At 38.2% G+C, this 20,348-nt stretch overlaps 1 protein-coding gene and 1 long non-coding RNA gene across 2 annotated transcripts; one reads left to right on the forward strand and one right to left on the reverse strand.

Moving 5' to 3' along the window:
• The first annotated feature begins 270 nt into the window (after nt 1-270).
• vamp8 (vesicle-associated membrane protein 8 (endobrevin)) lies at nt 271-9,771 on the forward strand. Its single transcript, XM_079563379.1, has 3 exons — nt 271-454; nt 5,517-5,681; nt 9,374-9,771. The coding sequence occupies exons 1-3, from the start codon at nt 434-436 to the stop codon at nt 9,554-9,556; spliced, it is 369 nt and encodes a 122-aa protein (XP_079419505.1). The 5' UTR covers nt 271-433; the 3' UTR covers nt 9,557-9,771.
• Nucleotides 9,772-18,046: 8,275 nt separating this feature from the next.
• On the reverse strand, nt 18,047-19,044 carry LOC306966593. The gene is made up of 3 exons (XR_013793119.1): nt 18,841-19,044; nt 18,546-18,677; nt 18,047-18,287 (listed from the first exon to the last, which is right to left on the reverse strand). It is a non-coding gene; the product is annotated as an uncharacterized lncRNA (long non-coding RNA).
• Nucleotides 19,045-20,348: the final 1,304 nt, after the last annotated feature.

The following is a 20,348-nucleotide window of genomic DNA, read 5'->3' on the forward strand; positions in this document are numbered from 1 at the left end:
ACATACCATATGATAAAACTACTCAAAAAAGTAGTTTTAAGTTACTCCAGTACTTCAGTGAATGTAAATTATGTAGCCCAGTAGCATACCCGCTTTGGATTTGTACATACCAAGAAGAAATATTATGATTGGGTATTTTTCATTTATCTTTATTTATTTTCACAAGTATGAACAAATTATTCACAAAACATTATATTTGTCAAATTTGACCAGTAGTTCGTGTTTTTTCCCGACAGCTTGACGGACGAAGCCCAGGAATTTGAAGGAACCAACCAGGAAGTTAAACAAAGCAGGAAACGTCTTCATTTCTGCGGAGCGTCAAAGTTACTGGACTGTACGAAAACTTCTCTCGCGGCTTTTAAAGTTGGGATTATTTATTCGAGAAGGTCGATCCACACAGTTTCGGACCACAGAGATCATCGGTTCCGTCGAGATGGACGGAAGATATGATCCGGTGAGTTATACTCAATTGTACCTGTTTGTGTCGCTCAGTAAGAAACTCCTTCGTCGCCATGTTTGTCATCAACAGGTGTGTTTTCCGCGTATTTATCGTGGATATATTGTACAGATCGAGGTTTAAACGACATATCTGTGAAGTAGTAAGAGAGCGTAGTTCTCCTCAAGCATTTTTGATTCCTTGTAGGCTATAAAAACGGGCAAAATATTGAAAGAAAAAGAAAAAAAACACTGGGGAAAAGGCCAGTAACACGTTACATTTCCAACAGTTAAAGTGCATATGACAGGTTAATGCTTTTGAAAATATGACTTACTTGGATAGATAACATAGGTTGCATAATTATCATTTTATTTCAGTGAAGCAGCAATTTTAATGAAGCAATGTTGGGCACAAAAGTAACTTCTATTAAAAATGTTAAGCTACTGACCGGAAGTGACATAGATAAAGGTAACGTTCCATAACAGTTTGACTCATGGTTTCACGGCAACAGTGTGTGTTCAATCTTTAGCTAAATCTTAAATAAAATCGTGTTAACTATGTTTCAGCAAAAAGTGTGTCTAATGTGTCGTCTGCACTTTAAGAAAGGCTTTGGACACAAATGCAAAATATCTAAACAAAGCTATGTCCACAGTTACCATGGAGATCCGCCATCTTTGCAGCTGTTAGCATACATTTCCATAGACTAACATTAGCTAAAAACAGTATAAAAAGTGGAGAAAAAAACAGTGGAACGACTCCGTTAGCAGCTGAGATACTGCTGGTAAATACATCTAACACACTGTGGTCTCCAAGTGTTTTAATGTGAACAATAACTCCAGTATTTTAACTTTTAAAATCTCCATTAGTTTACAATGGCTGCTAATCCCATGCTTAGCGATATGACGTCACATTCCCGAACTCTATATTGACAGAAAATCATTAGTGGGGGAAGTCAGCATTTATTATTATAAGGCTCAAGTGCCATCAGGGCTGGTTCAGTTTGTTTTGAGGGCAGGACATCTCGTTATAAAAGTTGGATGGGTGTTAGGATTATGAATGACTTTATATCATTAAATGATATCAGTATGGTATCAAAGGCAGGTACAGAAGAAATATATACCTTTTTAGAGACAAAGTTTTAATGCCTTTTGGGTCCAGTGACAGCAACAGGAAGTGGAATTACGATCAGAATGAATATTGTGTAGCTATACGTATAACTATTAGGCTACTCAATCATATAACCTCGCAGTGCTTTCTTTGCATAGTGATTTAAAAGAAGCTCAGAGAACAAACTGACACTAATCTCAGCTGAAATGAGGTTTACTGATTTAGCGCTGTGCATTTGAATAGATTGGGGCAAAGGTGGTTTAGATTGTTTGCATTTTCACCCTGTGTGTGTGACAGTTGGTTAGAAATGGTGAATGGTAAAATCACCTTTCCACTACAACTAGCACAACATATTATAAACAAAAAAAACATCTCACTGAGCCATTAGCTGCGGAAGGCTGTGTACTGTACCACACCACATATAATCTGTTTATTGGTTTAATTGGTTAGATAAATCTCTTTTATATCAAAAATCAAAGAAACCAATGGGTTCAGTGTGGACCAGAAAGTGATTCCTTGTAACGTACACGAATAATAGACATTGGTGTAAAATCAGCATTCTTGTTGCAGTGTACGTAAAGTTTTAATGCTGAATATTGTGCACCTTACAGCCATCAACATACTGTGTGCTGTTGTCTGTGTAGTGTAAAGCCTATATATCCTGGCATGGCTCTTTTCTAACTTTGCCATTGATCCTAGAAGTAGCAGCCAGTAGCTTCTGTTTCTTTCCTGTGTTGTGTGAAAGTGTCATTCGATCACTCGCTGCCATGCAAAGTGACTTGCTGATGCTACATTTCATACTCGTCTTTGTAGGAAAACCTTTTGCTTTTGATTCGACCAATTCTTAAAAGCAGCAGGAGGAGGTGGGCGACAGCTGTGAGAACTCTTTTCCGAATATTAAGCAAGGTTTATGGTCAGGACTCAGGAGTTGCTAGCCTAGCAGTAGGATCAGCCTCAGCCAACTGTGCTCATTCATTAGGCTGAAATGCAGGCACAGGGCTGGATCAGCGGGGACTGACGCAGAGGTGCCTGTTTCCATAGAGACGGTTTGTTTACATGACTCCAGTCATTCCAGGGCCATGGGACAGACAGCACTGGATACATTACATGAGCATTTCTCCTGATCAGGGGCAGAAAGGCTGTCGGGATGTGATTTAATAGTATGACCTGTCATAAATAAGATTTTTTTCCTGTAGCACATTGCTTTTGGTGCATCAGGTTCGCCTGGCCAGACAGAATATACGCTTTTCCTATTCTTTACAAAGGCTGCGTTTGAACAGCTACTTAAAGGAGGAGTGGATGGCTGACCAGGCGAGCGTCAGGTGTTTTCAAAACAAATTAAATTCTTAACTAAATAACTCGTTTTTATGTCTTATAAGTTTAATGAGGTCACAAACAGTTTTGTTGGGATCACTCCGTGAAAGTAAGCCAACTTTTGATTACTCCTCCTAATAGTAATTTGATATTTTTTATTTACTAATCTGATTACTGATGCTTTTTTAAGCATTAAAAAAGTATCAAGCCAGGCTGTTTACATCTGTTTTAGCAATGGACCTCAATATTCTCTGCTTTAGACGAGATAGACTCAAAATACCTGTATTTTCCCCTGACCTTGTAGTTTTGGTTGTTTGTTTTTCCAGAATTTGTGACATATTATGAAATAAGAAGATGTTTTTTTCATCTGTCAAGATATTACAAGTAATTACTTTAATAACACTGGCCACAAATAATATGGAAGGAATTCAGCTCTAAAGCTTTGCCTTCGAGCTTACACTGTCACTGATCATAGAAAAAATGATAACGTTTCAGTTTACTTCAAAGGTCATCTTTGTTAACAACGCAACAAAACAAAACAAAAAAGTAAGCAAAAGAAGTACAACTCCTTTGTCACAAGAGGTAAATAAATGTAACACACTGCAGCACCACAACTTTAGTGCGAACAAAACGCTTTAGTGTTTTCTGTCCTAAAATATGAATTTGTTCTTTTACACCCAAGCTTTAATGCGCTTTTATTTCGCTAATTTTTTACACTTTGGTCTGCGCTGCCTCTCCTCTGCTCCCCGTCAGTCTACTGTGTAACGACGGCTCTTCTCCACGGGTTTATACAAATAACGGCCTTGCTATTCTTCACTCACAGCTGAGGGACACTCATGGCCAGCACCATCTGTCGGGCGTGTTGTTAGAGGAAATGGCAGTGTGAATAATAACATGATTAAATTGTCCTTCTTTCTACTCCTGTTGAATGTTATGGTCTGACGCGTAACAGATTGAGCCCCCCTTAAAATACAATACTTAATTTGAAGCACAAGAGACTGCATCATCCACACAACAGATGGGGAAGTGTTGTTTCCCGGGGAATTTAGTGAAGGAAGCAGGTTTATTTAGGCATTATTGTGTATTGTGGAGTCTGTTATTTTGTCTAAGAAATCATTTGGGAGAGGCCCCTTCATTTGTCAGCTGTGGTGACTTTGTATTAGTATGACTTGAACTTTTTATTACACATTTAAAACCTTAATATAAGTATTTTCCAATATATTCCGCCGCCACCAACTTTCGATTATTGTTATTTCCGATAAATGTCTTTAGAGATGTGTAACAATGTGTTGAAATAGTGGATTACACTGGCATCTGATCTGTTGCACATTTAAAAAAACATCTCTTAACTTTGCTATTTTTAACAATAAAAAAGTGGCTTAACATTTGTGTGTGAACGTATTTGTGCGAGGCTTGTTTCTTTATTTTTGAAGTACAGTATTCAGAAAATGCCAGAGAAAGTTGAAGAATGTAGTGACGAGGTTCTCCAAGGTCCCGGCTTTTTTTTATTTATTTACGCACTCACAGTCTATTAACTTAAGATGAAACAAAAAAAAATGAAATGTTGACTTGTGCATGGAGGAAGCAGCCCATTCAATCCATCCACACTCTTTGTTTTAAGAAAGTTATAAAGGTTTTTGTTTACCAAGGATATATTGCCGTTGGAATGAAGCGTTATCTGCAGCAGTGTAGGCGCACAGGGCAGGCTTTTCATATGGGCTCAACAGAAACTGCTTACTCCTGATATGAGATCAATGGATAGATCAGAAAAGTATCCAAACTAGGGAATGGAATAGAGTTCGAGATTGAATGTTATGAATTTATGAATAAACTGGGCGTTGTGGCTAGGCCTGTCATGATAACAAATTTGAAGTTCGATATATTGAGGCAGGAAAGTATCGTGATAAACGATATTATTGACTCTAGCGATACTCGAGACTGTCAGCTCTCATGCATATAAATTACAGTAAACCTTTGTTCTAAAAGTGCATCATCATATCCTAAAATACCACACAAGCTGCAGTAAACATGAAATAAAACCATCACAAAACTACATGTAGGAAATGGAGTCCTCGGGGAGAACTACTGTTGGAAAATGTTGAATCTTATTTAACGACGCCACGGTCAGAGGGTCAGAGGGTCTGTGGATCGGGGCAGGGGCACAGGTGGTGCCTGCTCTCTTAGGTCGAGTCGATGCAGGGCTTCTGACAGCAGGTCAGGAAACTGTTCTGTTCCCATAAGGAACAGGGAGTACGAACAATGATGATACTTCAAGGCAGTGAAATAATTGGGAGCTATTTCTTAAACTATTTATCTATTAAATCTTTAAGCCTGTGTTTAGGTGAGCAGTCTTGTGGTTTAGCTTTAGACCCGGTGCCTGGTGGTATTTGAGGGATATGCAATTTCTCCATCTGTGAGATCAATAAAGTACCATCTTATCTTATCTTATCTTATATGCTTGAATTAAAAGATTAAGAGACAGTAGTTCTTCTTCCTACTCCCTTCAGTCAGAATTGAGTCTTCATATCTGCATGTTGATGTATATTGTTGTTCATACTACATGGCATACGTGGATTATTGTCTTGTACTCCTCTATGCCATTGCCTGAATAAATGAAAATGAATGAAAGTTCTGTCTCCCTCTGACGCTTCATTCGCAGGAGGGAGCGGTGTCCACAATGCCGGAGCCACAGGACAAGGTGACGTCTCTTCGAGAGCAGGTGGACGGAGTGAAGGACATCATGACTCAGAACGTGGATCGGATCCTGGCCCGAGGAGAGAGACTGGACGACCTCATGGGCAAGTCCGAGGACCTACAGGCCGGGGTCAGTGCCAACACAAGCCAACACAATATTACAGTTATTGTAGTATCATGACCTGGGCTTAACATCAACATTAACCACTCAACTTTTGTACTACTCTGACCAGCTGAGTTTGATTCACTGCATTTTCAGTGTGGTAGATTTATTTTGTGAGATTAGCCTGTTCATGGAAGAAAACATTTAAATGAAAAAGCTCACAATAAGGTAATATAAGAGATAAGTGACCTTTTTAGATTTACAGATTTAGGATTTTTAAAGATTTAAATTCAAGGACTGGTTTAAATTGTCGGGATTACATTTTGCCATATCCTTTAGCGTTATTTCTCCACACTACAAATTAAGAAACAAACCTCCACATTTTGAAACCTTGTGTTTTGTAACAGTGCATAGATTTGCCACAGTTTGAATGGTTGCAATTTCACAATATCCACTTTTTTTTTTTTCATCCAGGCAGCAGAATATCACTTTGCAAATAACTAAATATCATAATAATTTTGTGTATAAAACCTGACTAAGTCTAAGTGAATATGGACATGTTGTATGTCATTTTGAAGCTAAGAACATGGGGAATTATATTGCTTCAATAGTGTTGCATACGCTGCGTAAAATGCCACGGCTTGTAACAGTATGTTACAGCTAGCAGCACCATGCTAATGCTAACATCAGCCAATCAAGACAGAGACAGAAGCTATGATTGGATCACCCAAAGTAGGGCTGGGCAATTAATTGGAATTTAATTGAAATCGCAATTTGGTCAATCTCAGTAATCGTCATGGGACTTTATAATCGACCGGTTTACAGCCATTTCTTTGGCACAAACAGTGCCGAGTTTGGGAGTTTGGACGAGACAATGAAGACTTTTGTGCGTTGAATGAGTCATGATGAAAGCATTTGTTTTTGTTTGAATAAAAGAATAAAAGAGATTAATTTCATGAATCAGCAAGATGTATTTAATTTGTTGTGAAGAAATCAAATCGAAAATCGAGATCGATCAATAAGGGGAAAATAATCATGATTATTTGTTTTCCAAAATAACCTAAAGTAGCCTGGTTATATCAAATCGGCCTGCTGTAGTTGCCAAGTCTTTGTATTTTAGTTTCTGAAATGCGGTTGAAGAATAACTGATGTAACCTAAATAGCTGGTCATATATTTAGAGTAGAAAAGACCAGTTATTCTTGTTTTTCCATTAGTTTATTAATAGATAGCTTATAACTGATAACATCTTGTTTTCAAGATAAAATAAGAATGTATTAATCTCATAATGGAGAAAAGAGGAGCAGCTTTTAAGAAAATCTCTTGGTATCGGATAATACAGGATATCAGCAGATTCTCAATCCCCCAGTATCGGAAGCAAAAGAGCTGGATCGGTGCATCTCTACAAACAGGAATCACAAGCATTTGAGAACATGTATTAGTTTAGTTCATACTTCAGTCTTCTATCAAATGTTAATGCTCTGGACATGTCTAAAACATGCACAGCAGATGAAATCTTGATTTATTTAAACCTATGTAGCAGTGTGATGAGATCAAGGCAAAGGCTTTAAAATCCATCTATGATTTATTTACAGATATATTTATGTGCAATCCATCGGTCCAACCCAGAGGAGAAATATCCTTTTACTGCGGAATCACGACAGTATTGTGAGACCTATCAGTCCCCACGTCAGCCACAAACCTGTCTAACAAGTTCACTCACGACTCCGGTGCCCTGGTTCAGCACAAACAGTCCTCGATGAAACGAGCGTCTGGCTTTTCACCGTGAACAGACATTAAGGCTCGTTATGGCCAAAAAGAATAATAATAAAAATGGCGCCGCAGCGTGGGCTAAAAATACCATCTTGAGTCAGAGCGAGCACACAACTATCTCCCATGAACTCGGGACGCAGCGGACAAAGTAAATTACAGCCATTTGTGGTGCCTCCTGTTCCACTTTGCGGCGAACTGTCCGACCTTCTCATTAACAGGAACATTGGTTTAAAAAAAAAAAAGTCGGTTGCAGTGAATTAATGGCAGAAAATCCAAATTATGATAAAGAATAAGTAGAATGTGATTTTTCTTTTTCTTTTTTGCATGAGCTGAGGTTTATTTAAAATATCAATCTTGTCAGTATGTGCCCATCATAGTAATAAAAGCTGTTTTTATTCATTTTTGCTGAGAACAAAAGTCGAATTGGTGATATCCATGATCCCCCTTGTTTGTTTGTTTGTTTGTAATCTAAATAACAATATGTTGCTTATTATGGTAGTTACTGATTATTTCTAAAACTGATGAGAGATATTTAGGGATATAAAACATTTTGGATGATTATCTGTTTGCTGCTCTGTCTGAAAGTCTTATGATAGTGATTAGATTGAATTCACTGATGCAGCTGAGCCCAGTGTTCCCAAACGTTTCGGGCCACGTCCCTCAAAATCTCCAGACCAACAACTCGGGGACCTCCACTCACTGTATAATACGATTTTTTTTATAATAAATTTGGGCGCACAACATTTAAAATCTGGTTTATTCATTTTTTCTTTGAGAGTGTCGATATTTGACTTGAATTGACCCAAACATACTGTTTTCATCAAAAATACATCAAATGCATTGCCATGAATTAAAAAAACTATTGTCTTGAAATAAGGCTGAATGAAATACGGCTGTGCAATATCGCGATAACGATATTATTGCGATATTTCTCTAAACCATTTGAACACGATACGTTTCATTCTAATTAAACACAAATCGTAAGTAACTCGTTTTTTAGCATATTGTGTCAAAACAAGACTTAAAACACACTACATCAGGACTAGCCTGGCCATAGCCATCCGTAAACTCCGGTCAATGATAATTTCCCTACATGTATGTCTGGGTCTGATGTCAGTGTCTGCGTTACATCAGTTGGAGGCGGGTATCGCATCACCTAATATCGTGATACAATATTTTTCTGCGATCTATTGTGCAGCCCTATCTTGAAAACATCTCGTGACTGTCACCTTGGTGTCTCGCGACCCCCACTTTGGGAACTCCCTGGTCCAAGCAGTTGGCACTAGTGGTTAAGGCCGCTGCACTTGTGGTGCAACACTGTTCTGTCCTAGTTTTGTGAATGTCTCGCCCCCTCTCTTCACCTCACTTCATCCTGCCCTGTCCTCTTGAATAAAGCCTTCCGCCCGAAATATCATTTATAATGTAAACTTACTGTTTGCTTTTTGAACACGTCCAGCAATAACACTTCAAAGTAGACTTCAGTTTGATCTGTCTGATGACGACTATCACAGCACTTTGAATGATTGCTGTGTAAGATTCAAAGTTTTCTCAAACGGGTAAATGGCTCAAAACACAAAAACAAATGTTGAATTTTGCCCAACAAATATTAATATAACATTAATTAATGGCTCTTACGAACACAGGTCATTGTATCTAGAAAATATTAGATACTTTCAATTCAAAAGCATAAAAATGGCAGTAAACCTTGGTTCTAGAAGTTAGTATCCCAAAAAAAACCACACCAGCTGCAACAAACATGGAATACAATGTAACACAACTTACTTCAGTTAAAAAAAAATGTTTAGTTTCTTTGTCGTTTATTGAACAATAAGTCGATATAGTAATTATCCCGACATCCCTCGTCAAAGACTAATCTCCCATGAGAGCCACAACTCCCTCACTGTATTTAAAGCTTCTCCTCGACTATAACCTTCTCCCCTCTCTCCAGGCGCAGACCTTCAAGCAGACGTCCACCAAAGTGGCTCGCTCCTACTGGTGGAAGAACGTGAAGCTGGTGGTGGTCATCGTCGTGGTGGTGCTCATCATCGTCCTCATCATCATTCTACTGGCCACCGGAGTCATCCCCACCAGCTCCCCCGTCCCGCCCATCGTCCCCACCACCAAGCCATAAACACTGCAACATCAATACCAACGCACAGACTTCACTCTGGTCTCCCGAGGCCTTCACTCATCTAGCTTTGTGTACGGTTCAAGCCCAAATATATCCATGCCTTAGTTCTTGTTTTTCTCTTATTTATACCAGAGAGAGAAAAACGTCACACTGCCCCGGTTACATGGTGCAAAAAATGTCCCAGGTTTGATTCCTGAGCCAAGTATAAACCTTTCTCTGTGGCGTTTACTTATTCTACTTCAAGTCCTTAAATTGATTGCAGATTTTTTTGCGTTTGCGGCATAAAAGATGGGAGTATTTGACTGCTATAAGCCTTGTGTACAGTCAGGGTCATGGTTTGCGTTCGCCTCATAGTAAAAACTTCCCCGGTTTCTATTTCCGGAGCCTTTCTGTAGTTCCCCAATCGCTAAAACATGTGCAATAGGGTCCCAACTGGGGTTAGGACTCCCCTGAAAAAGAGACTGTGAATCATAATGGGACTTTCCTGGTAAAATCTCCACCAGAAACCTGTTTTGTGAGAACTCTACGCACATTAAGCTGGTTTTAACTCTAACTCTTCCCCGTGTTTGCTTTAGTTCTCTCCAAATATCAGCCGGTCTCTGGGGGCAGATCCATGGTGTGCATACATTTGGGCTTCGCTTCATTTGAACAGAAACACTTTAGTGATCCACGGTCTTTAAAATCAATGGTGTGGGTGTAAGCAAAGTTTGTTGATATTCCTGCTGCTTAACACAGTGACGCCGGCTCTCAAACGGCATTCAGAGCTTATTTTACATGAAGGTTTTGTCTCTGGGTTTGCACAATCTAGCCTAGTACAGCAGAAAGTTTTCAAATCAAAATAGTTATAGGGAAAATGTAGAAACCCTCATAGTTTTAAGTATTCATTTTAATATAGGTTATAGCGATGATCGGGAAACATTACCAAAACCGTGCCTTATAATAATAGATTAAAGAAAAAAATGCAGTTGTGGTCATTGAACAGTGACTGTAACTGGAAACCTGCCCCCTGCTGGTGAAATATGAACACAAAACTGTGTGATATAGAATAGAATTTTTTGATTTATTTATATTTTCCCCTTGCAAAGATGGTGACACATTTTGGCCTATTCTGGACATTTGAGTCGCCTGTTTGAATGTTTTCACCTTGAAGTGCATCTTTTTATAAGTCAAGACATGCAGTGTCTTAGAGAAAAGAAACGCAGTGGCCTTGGACTAAAACCATTTTATTAGTTAGAGATAGATTTTGCCTGTTACAGAAAATGGGGTAATGCTAATTGTGAGTCTCCATTTTGTCTGTATTGCTTTTATATATAAATAAAATCTAGAGAAATATTTATGCATCGCTGAAGTACTTCTTGTAATTAAACTTTAATACATAGTTTTCAAATTCTGGGATTGGATAAGAAAACTGGGTGCGATACATGGAATATTGTTTTCAGTTTAAACTTTAAAGGAACGTGACATTTACGACACAAATAATAGCACAAAAAGATCAAATATTTTGTTGCAATACCCAATGTAAAATCAAAGGACGTAGCCGATATGCTTGTAGCTTTGAAAATTCCTGGTCCACTTGATGAAAAGTAATTCACTTTCCTTAATTTCTCTCTGTTATTTGTTTTAGTTTATGAAAATGTATTAACACATTTAAATTAAATCGCCTAATTTATCTGACTTTTTGTTCTATTTTTTGGCAACTTTCTATCATTTAAAGGCTCTAATATAAATCCGCAGCACATGTTTTTTAAATGAATCCCTAAATAATAATACGTTTTTCATCCCATTTTGAGTACGTTTGTTACTGCCGTCCCATGTTGGCGCTCCCTTCCTGGCTGACTGTACATAAAGTTGATTCTTCTTTTTCTTTGCGACTCGGATGAAAGTCAATCAAGTTTGTGAATATTTATTTAACGCTTTCTTTTTCCAATCAAAGATGAATGAAGTTATAGCGGTTCACTTGTAGATACTTTGACCATGCTGGACTTTTTCCTTCCTCTTTTTGTAAAGATGTAAGAACAAATTCTCTATGCGTTACTGACATGTTGTCGGTTTGAATCTTTTCACTTTTGCACAGTCTCTCGCGTCTAATGTTACGAGATATACCTTTTAATATATTTTCTGTAGGTCTGGGTTTAAAAAAAAAAGGGTAAATATTCTGTTCTAATTTTAATGGTAAAGCATTTAATAAACGGTATTTACTAGAATATTGTGTGGTGTATCATTATTCTATCCACTAGAGGGCGACATATCTCATAAACAGTGACGCTTTGTATTTATTAATAAGATAATGTAAGAATTAGTACTTAATAGGCCATGTTTTTTTTTTTTTTGTAGAATCAACTTCTCACCAACACAACATACATTTAATTAAAGGCACTGTACCTGAGCGCCGGACCCAAGCAGGTATACCTTAACCTTAACTTATCTAATTCTAAAACATTTAGATCAATTTAATGAACTTTCAGCCTATTTTTCTAATGTTTTTGCGAAGGTGACCATAAAAAGTGACACCACAAGTTGTGAAATGTGCCTATAAACTTGTCCCTGTGCAGAATTGGGATGCTACAAATATAATAGGAAAGTTAGGAATGACTTTGGACCAACACCAACATTTTCATTTAGTGGCTTCCCCTGTCCTTTTTTGCAATGAAAAAATTACGTGAAGTGCCATTAAAGCTTAAAAACCCTTGGCTCAAAGGGACTAGATGCAAGTTGGTAATTTTATGCTCACTACTGCCACCCCAGGTATTACACGTAACTACAGTCTCTATATCAAGCTCGTGCATGACGGCACTTCGGACCTGAATTAACACCGTTTTGAGTGACTGAATAGGTCTGGACTCATTCTACACATTAGGACATTGCTGGAACATGTAGGGGAATGAAAATACTTTCTTTCAACATTTTTAAACTCTGTATAGTCCTTTTAAAGTAGGGTCCAAGTGCAGGGCAGGTTGTCACAATTAGTGGGGTTGGTTGTCCCTATTATTATTAATGGTTTCTTGAGATCTTCTTGAGATACAAATACGAAATAGGTTTTTATGATGGTTAACATGATTCTAAAAACTTTTCTCCATCATTTAGACTCCGTATGACAGCCAACCCTAGCTGACCATTTGACAGAAGGTTTGAGGCTCTAACATGACTTTAGCTTGAAAGCGTAATTATTGTTCAATTCAAAGCTATGGTCTGTAGCTTTTTGCCCGTCATCAAATTTTTCTGAAACTACTCGGCTGCAGGTTTTCAACACAAAAACGTGAGATAGTTAGAAAATTAGCCAAACCCACAAAAGAGACGAACCCTCTCCTCAGTTCAATGATTTATGAGTGAGTGAACCCATATTACAGACGGAGAATCAGGATGTTTAACTTGATGTTTAATAACAAGTTCAAGTCACAGCGACCCTAATGTGGCTGTAAAAAGCAATGTGACAACCAACCCGTGAGACAACCACCCCGGTCTAACCCTAGATCCTAACCCTTTGCTCTAATCACATTACCAATGCTTATTAATACCGTATTAGTACTTAGCGAGCACCCTTTTATATAAAGTGATTCTCAAATGAATACTGTAAATTTACAAATCTGCTAAATCCACATAAAAGATACACAGTTTATGTTTTATTACATCAAAGTGAAAGAGACTAAGAGCCACACAGGATAATTTAGTTTTGTTTTATTTTGTAAGATCATGAATGTAGTGATAACAGTTTAGAAAGATTACAATGTGTTCAGTACCTTACAACCAAGCGCAATGTACACACTCGAGACAATGAATTGACAATGAAGCTAAATTCAACTTTGGGTCAAGGGTCCAGCTGTCGCACACCTGGGACAGAGCTGTTCAGAGGGGTTCTGGATGGAGAGTGAAACGTTGGCTTCTGTCCCCCCAAAAAAGTCCTGTTGTCTTGTTTTAACCTCAAAAGATGTTCATATAGCCTAGGTTTACAAATGGCAAACAACTTTTCATTGTTAGTCCATAAATAGTTCAAAATTAAGGGAGAACGAGGCTGTTGTAACATGGATTGGTTGTCACATTGCTTCATGGCCACACTAGGGGGTGCTGTGACTTCACATCCAGATTCTCCTGCTGTAATAATGTTTTCATTTACTCACAAAAAAAATCGATTTTTGTTTGTTTTAAAAGCTGCAGGTGAGCAATCTTCGTTTTTTTATTTATTTTTATTTATAGATCATTGCTTTGAATTGAACGACACTAATTGAACTTGAGTCTAAATTTAGTTGGGCATCCGCACAGTTACTGCACAGATGTCGAACTACTCCTGGTATTATTACGCCTCACAATATAGTTCCCCCTTTTATCCGCTTTGAAAATCCACATTGTTTAATTTTGTGTAATTATACTTTGTAGTGTAACACTTCACGTAACCATATTTAAATAGGGAAAACGTGGAAGAGCTTGGTAGCTTCTATCTTGACCTGTTTTGGAGCTATAGAGGAGAGAGGGAGAGGCTAAATGCTAACGCCGTCTGTGCTGTGTTTACGTGACTGAAGGCACGGGTGAAGATCAGACAGGTCCTAAAGAACTCGTCAAAGCTAAAGTAAGAACATATCTCAGTATGTAAAAACGGTGGCCTATTCCTTTAAACTGGGTACTTTATTTTCTTGTCTCTTTATATATAAATGCTGCCCTCAGGAGACGATTGAGATATTTTATTTTGAAGGCTATTTTCATTTAAGATATTATTTCATTTAAATGTGCACCATACGGAGCTTTGTTATACAGTGTTTATGTATTTTGCTTTGAATTAACATTTCATTTCTTCACATTTCATTTCACAATTCTCAATTTGCAGAAAAAATATCGGGACATATATCGTATATCAATTTTCAAACTAAACATATCAGGATATGACTATTGGTCCATATCCTGCCAGCCCTAATGCCTTGTAGTAAAGTGCAAACAAAAAGTCTTTCAGTGCTTTTCAATCCACAAAAACACAACACACTTGTCCTCACACACCAAAAAGGACAACAAAAACGACTCCAATGATGACCACAACAATCCCAATAGCTCCACAAATCCATTTCTTCTTGGTTCCTGTGCCCTTCTTCTGCTCCATCAAGTCTTTTGTGGTCTTTTCAAAAACTTTACCCTGAAAAATCAAATATGATCTTTATTATCACGGGCTATAAGTATGAGCATCAGTTCAAGCAGTAGCAGCAGTAGTTGTAGTAGAAGTAGCAGAAAAGATAGTAGTAATAAGATTTGCTCACACTCTCTCGTAGTTCCTCAGCTCTCTCCTCCATGTCTGAGAGTTTTTCTCCTCGATCAGTCACCTTCGTGTAGTTCTCCATCATGATCGCTGTGGCCTCTTTCACTTCCTCCTGTTGTCTCTGCAGGCCATTCTTTCCCACACAAGTCCACACAAAGGAATAGTAAATTTACAAATTTACAGTCAACGCTTTAAGAATAATAACGCTTTAGAATTAGATTAGAACTTTTTCATAAATGATCATGGATGAATCACAAATTACTAAAACATACTTCCACATGTGTTCTTTCATAAATTAAAAGGGGTTCCAATCTTTTGACAGGTTGATATTAGTTAAATAATATGAGTAAATATTTAGATAAGTATTGATAATTTAAAAATGAATGATGGAAATAATTACATTAAGATTAATTCTGATTAGTCAAAATTAATCTGATTGGGTAAAATAGGATTGTGATGTGTATATAATGTAATGTGTTTCCTGAAGAGCAGTGGTTCTGACGTTTCACGCCAAGTGCCACAATCAGGACAAAACTATATATATAAGATTATACTATATATACTATAAGACCCGCGTCTTACAGTATAGTCCAAAATAGACCTAAACTGGACTAAACCCTTCAAAACCAGGACACTTCACTCAAATGCATCACCGAAGCACAAATGAAATTATCTCCAGTTCAATTCTTAAATTGCAGGTGGTTTACTCTGTCATATTAATGACTGAGTAAACCACCTGAAGAAGTCCCACCAGTGAGACACGTACCACAGTTTGAGAACCACTACTGCAGAGGTTGACCTGACTTACCATTTTTGATGCTTCTGATTCGGACCAGCATAGACTTCAAACAAGTGTTTCAAAAAAAGGGAAGAATGCTGCGTGTAATATTTTGTGTAAATGGTAAAAACAGTCGTCGATGTCCTCGTTGATCGTTTTGCTTTCACTTATGCTCATGTTGCTGTTTAAATGCAGTTCATCGCCGGGGAGTTCCCCAGATAACCACACACCTTTACCACGCAGGGGCGTGTCCAGACTTCTGCTGAATGACTGTTGAACCCTGAAACCTTCATGCATACGTTCAAGTCAAATTAAATGAATTTGTTTTTGTAATTTAACCCTGGCAGAGGCGGGTAGAATATAGCCAAACTAACGTCACTATGAAATCATTTACCAATACAAGCAAAAAGTACTGACCCAAATAAATACTAAAAACTAAAAAGAAAATACTTGGATGCATGTTACTTAACTGTTTGAGTGTTTAGTTGTGACATAATTGATTGTTGTGGCTGTGATTTTAATTATGTATGATGATTTTAATAAATTACATAAATTATGAGAAACAAGACTTGTAGCAATGTGAAAATCCTAATATTTCCCTAGAAAACACCAAAAATGCATTCAAAATATGTTTTGGAATGTTTTCAAATATGTTGTCTTTAAGTATATTGTAGACTTAGATAAGATAAGATAAACCTTTATTGATCTCACAAAGGAGAAATTCACTTGTTACAGTCGGCGTTCAAGAAGAAGAGTTAATAAAGTGCAGCTGATACAGAGATTATTGCACATGTTACTTCACAGTCTTATTGTACAGTCTGACAGCAGTGGGGATGAAGGCTTTGCGGTAGCGCTCCGTCCTGCACTGAGGGTCAGTCTGCCACTGAGAGAGCTGCACAGCTCTTCTACAGTCCCGTGCAGTGGGTGGGAGGTGTTGTCCATGATGGAGGTGAGCTTGGCTAACACCCTCCTATCACTCACCTCCTCCACAGAGTCCAGGGGGCAGCCCAGGACGGAGCTGGCCCTCCTGACCAGCTTGTTCATTCTGTTCTTGTCCCGCTCTGTGCTGCCCGGGGCCCAGCACACGGCAGCGTAGTGGAGAGCAGAGGCGACCACAGAGTCATAAAAAGTCCTGAGCAGAGGCGGCTCACTCCGAAGGACCTCAGTGTCCTCAGAAGGTGGAGGCGACTTTGGCCCTTTTTGTACAGGGAGTTGATGTTGTGGGACCAGTCCAGTTTAATCAGTCAATCAGAATTGAGTATTCACCCAGACCATGGTATGAAAAGTGATAATCATATTTAAGATACTTCAATACAATATTACCCAAGTATAAGTAAAAAGTACAGAATGATATAACTACTCTACTGATAGTATTAACTAAGTGCAACAGAGTACTACCCACCCCTGAACACGGGGCACTCTATCCATTTTCAAGATAATAGAAGAGCTTATAATGTATAAGGGACACAGTGCCAAGGACACGGATCCAACAAAACAGGTCCGACTTGTATCATGCTGCACCCTGCCATAAATGAACTTGAAAGTAAAAACAGTGATATCTCATAAATGAAACCATTTACTGTAAATGCTGTGAAGAAACTGCAGCTCAAGAGAAACACAACACACTGCAATAATGTTCAATAAGTGTGTAATATCAGCCAATACGGTGTAGTGTTTCACAAAAATACAATACTCTTATTTAATGATATTTGTTTATGTGTATCTATTGAAACCCGGTGCAGAGAGGACTTTCATACAGCACAAAGCAACACATCTATTATAGCAGTAGTTTTCATACCTCACAAATCCAAAAAACAGAGAAACAAGGGGTGTGCTGTTAGTTTGGGTTTATTGAGGCGCCAAAGAAATCTAAATAAGTCTAAACTCAACAATAAGAATGTGAACATATTCAGAAAAGTCAAGGTATTAACTTGGGAAAAAGCATTTGAGATATTTGGTGCAAATAGCAGACTGAATATAGAGTTAACTTTGACTTAGTTTTGACTGAAGTTTGCACAAAATGTTTCATCCATTCATCCTGAGACCATTTGCACATTCACTGTATCCAAGAAAAAAACATGTCCATGCAGGGACCAAATGTGGCCTTGCTCCAACTTCTGCTGGAGACTTCATGGTGAGCATTGCCAACATCTCCAGAGATGGATTTTAGTGCAATTTGAATCATCATATTTCAAATCAAGTTTATTTTTATATTAATTTAAAAAAAAAAAACAACTACAGTTTACCAAAGTGCTTCACAATAACAACATGTCACATAAAAATAAAAAAAGATAACAAAGATACGTCAACTCAGCGAGCTCGTATCAAAGGCCAGGGAGAGGAGGCGTGTTTTCAGTCTAGACTTGGACTGTGCAGCCCTGGTCCAGTCCAATATACAAGGCATTACAATTGTCCAAAGTTAAATATGCATGGTTAGCCTTTTCATAAAATCCCGGGGAAGATAGTAATTTTGGCCTCAGCTGAACGAAGCTGGACTCGAAGGCAGTCTTTATTTGTCAAACTTAAACAAAGGGTCACCCTAAGGTTCCTCACATATGGACGGCAGTAGGAGGAAAACCCCTGGTCTTCTACAGGCAGACAACCAACACAACTCCAACAACGAGTGCGATGGCTCCAGCGACACACAGAATTACTTTCAAAACAGTGTGTTTTTTCTGCCCTTTCAGCTTCCGGGTCGTCTTTTTAAACATTTTACTCTGTGGAAAGACAAACGAGACAATTGAATTAGTAAGTGCATTGTAAGATTGTAAGACACATTTTTCTAGACTCAGGCAAGATGATTCCAAAACATGCCTCAACTGGATCTCCAAACCTACAAACTAAACAGAATAAATTCCAAACCATTGATGAAATTGCATGTCATTTGAAAGGCGTTTTGAAAAGCAAAAGTCAAATGACCCCAAGTACCACAGTTTGACATCCACTGCTCTATTGTCCAAAACAAAAACACTCACTTTTTCGTTCAGCTCTTCCGCTTGTATGTTCAGGTTTTCGAATTTTCCTGCCCTCTCCTCCATCTTTTTGAAGTTGTCGAACATGACGCCTGTGACCTCGTCCACCTGCTCTTGAACCTTCTGCAGTGGGCTCTTCAAAAACACCAAGTCAATCATCAGTGAACAAAAACTTTGCATAATGAATTTCAAACAAAAGGCCAATAGCTTCAGGAAAATAATTGACATTCTACACCAAACTTCATTGATCAATAAAGCTGCATTGACCTTTTTACGAAATATAAGACAAAGGACTTACCATGACGGCTGCTGTTCAGTCCCGTTATATCCTCAGAGTCCCAGATTTGTGAGCCTAAAGCGTTCAAAGAGCGTTTTTAACTACACGTGCGCTTCTCTTTTGTTGTGGTTAAAAGTCTAGCCTCTGGCACAGTAAAAGTACCCAGTTTGCCAGCTCTATGGGGCAGTACCAGCTTATGCCCTTCGGATGAGGGGAATCTCTGGGATTTTTTATATTTTCACTTTTAGTTTCACTTCGAGTGCTGCTCCTGCAGTGCGTCAGTGACGTTCGTGAAACTTTATCGCTCTTGTATTTGGTGTTTTGGACACAAGATGGCGCCACAGTGCTCCACATCTCTCTCCTCCCTGGCCCATAAAGGCCTTCAAACAGGCACTTCCAAAGCTACAGTGATTCAGACGGTTTTGGAGTTTGTATTTTATTAAGTGAGTATTTATTTATTTATTTTTCCAGAGGGGGTTGTCAGTTACATTTACTCAAGTACATGTACTTAAATAACCCTTTTGAAGTAATTGCACTTTTGTATGTTTTTCATGCAGTACTTTTTACTTCTACTTGAGGAAAGTGAAGTATCGTACTCTTACATGAGTGAACAAAAAATAGTAACTCATGACACTGTGCGTATATCTTTAAGTGACAATGCGTAAAAAAAAAGAAAAGTGATTTGTTACTTAATTCTTCATTATAATCCATTTATATTTAGCGCAGATGGTAGAGCGTGTCGTCTCATGATCAAAAGAATCCGGCCTCCTGAAGGTGCACACTGTCATGCACCTTCTTATTTTTTGTGTTTTTGGTGTTGTTTGTTTATGATGTCACTTTGTCTCTTTGGACCTTGAATCTGTGATAAAGTTGAATTGAACTGAATTGAATTGTTGTGTCCTTGGGCAAGACACTTCACCCTCCTTGCCTCCAGTGTCTGCGTATACTGGTGTGTGAATGGGTAAGTGGTTCCTTGCTGTAGAGCGCTTTGAGAGCCAAATGTAGGTGGAAAAATAAGTTGAGACCATTTACCATAATTTTGATGTCACAACTGAAACATGAATCTGACTTTGAGGCTCAGCACCTGCACTAGTCAAGTAAAACAAAGAAAAATCCAAGTACTTTTTTACTCTTACTTGAGTAGATATTTGGGTCAGCACTCTTTACTTCTACTTGAGTAAAATTAGTAAAAGTTGAGTAAATATTTTGGCTCCTCTATCCACCATGTTACATACCCTGAGTGCAAGTAAGAACTCAGAGCTTCATTTTGTTCTGGGAAAAGGGATATTTCTGAAACAAACCAACAAAACTAACCATATTTATCATGTCCATGTGGGTTTTCAGTGAACTACCGATGCCAATTGAGTGAAAGGGAGCTAAACGGAGCAGGCACAGATGTGGAGTCGTCAGCCGCCAACACTCACATGTGCTTCAGATAAAGGTTAGAAAAAGTTTCATTTTTTTTCTCTACTTGAGGCCTTTTGTGCGAACATCGATCACTTTTCCAGCTTTTTTTTCTTTTTTTTTAA

Source organism: Gobius niger (genome assembly GCF_951799975.1).
Source record: "Gobius niger genome assembly, chromosome: 1".
NCBI lineage: Eukaryota > Metazoa > Chordata > Actinopteri > Gobiiformes > Gobiidae > Gobius > Gobius niger.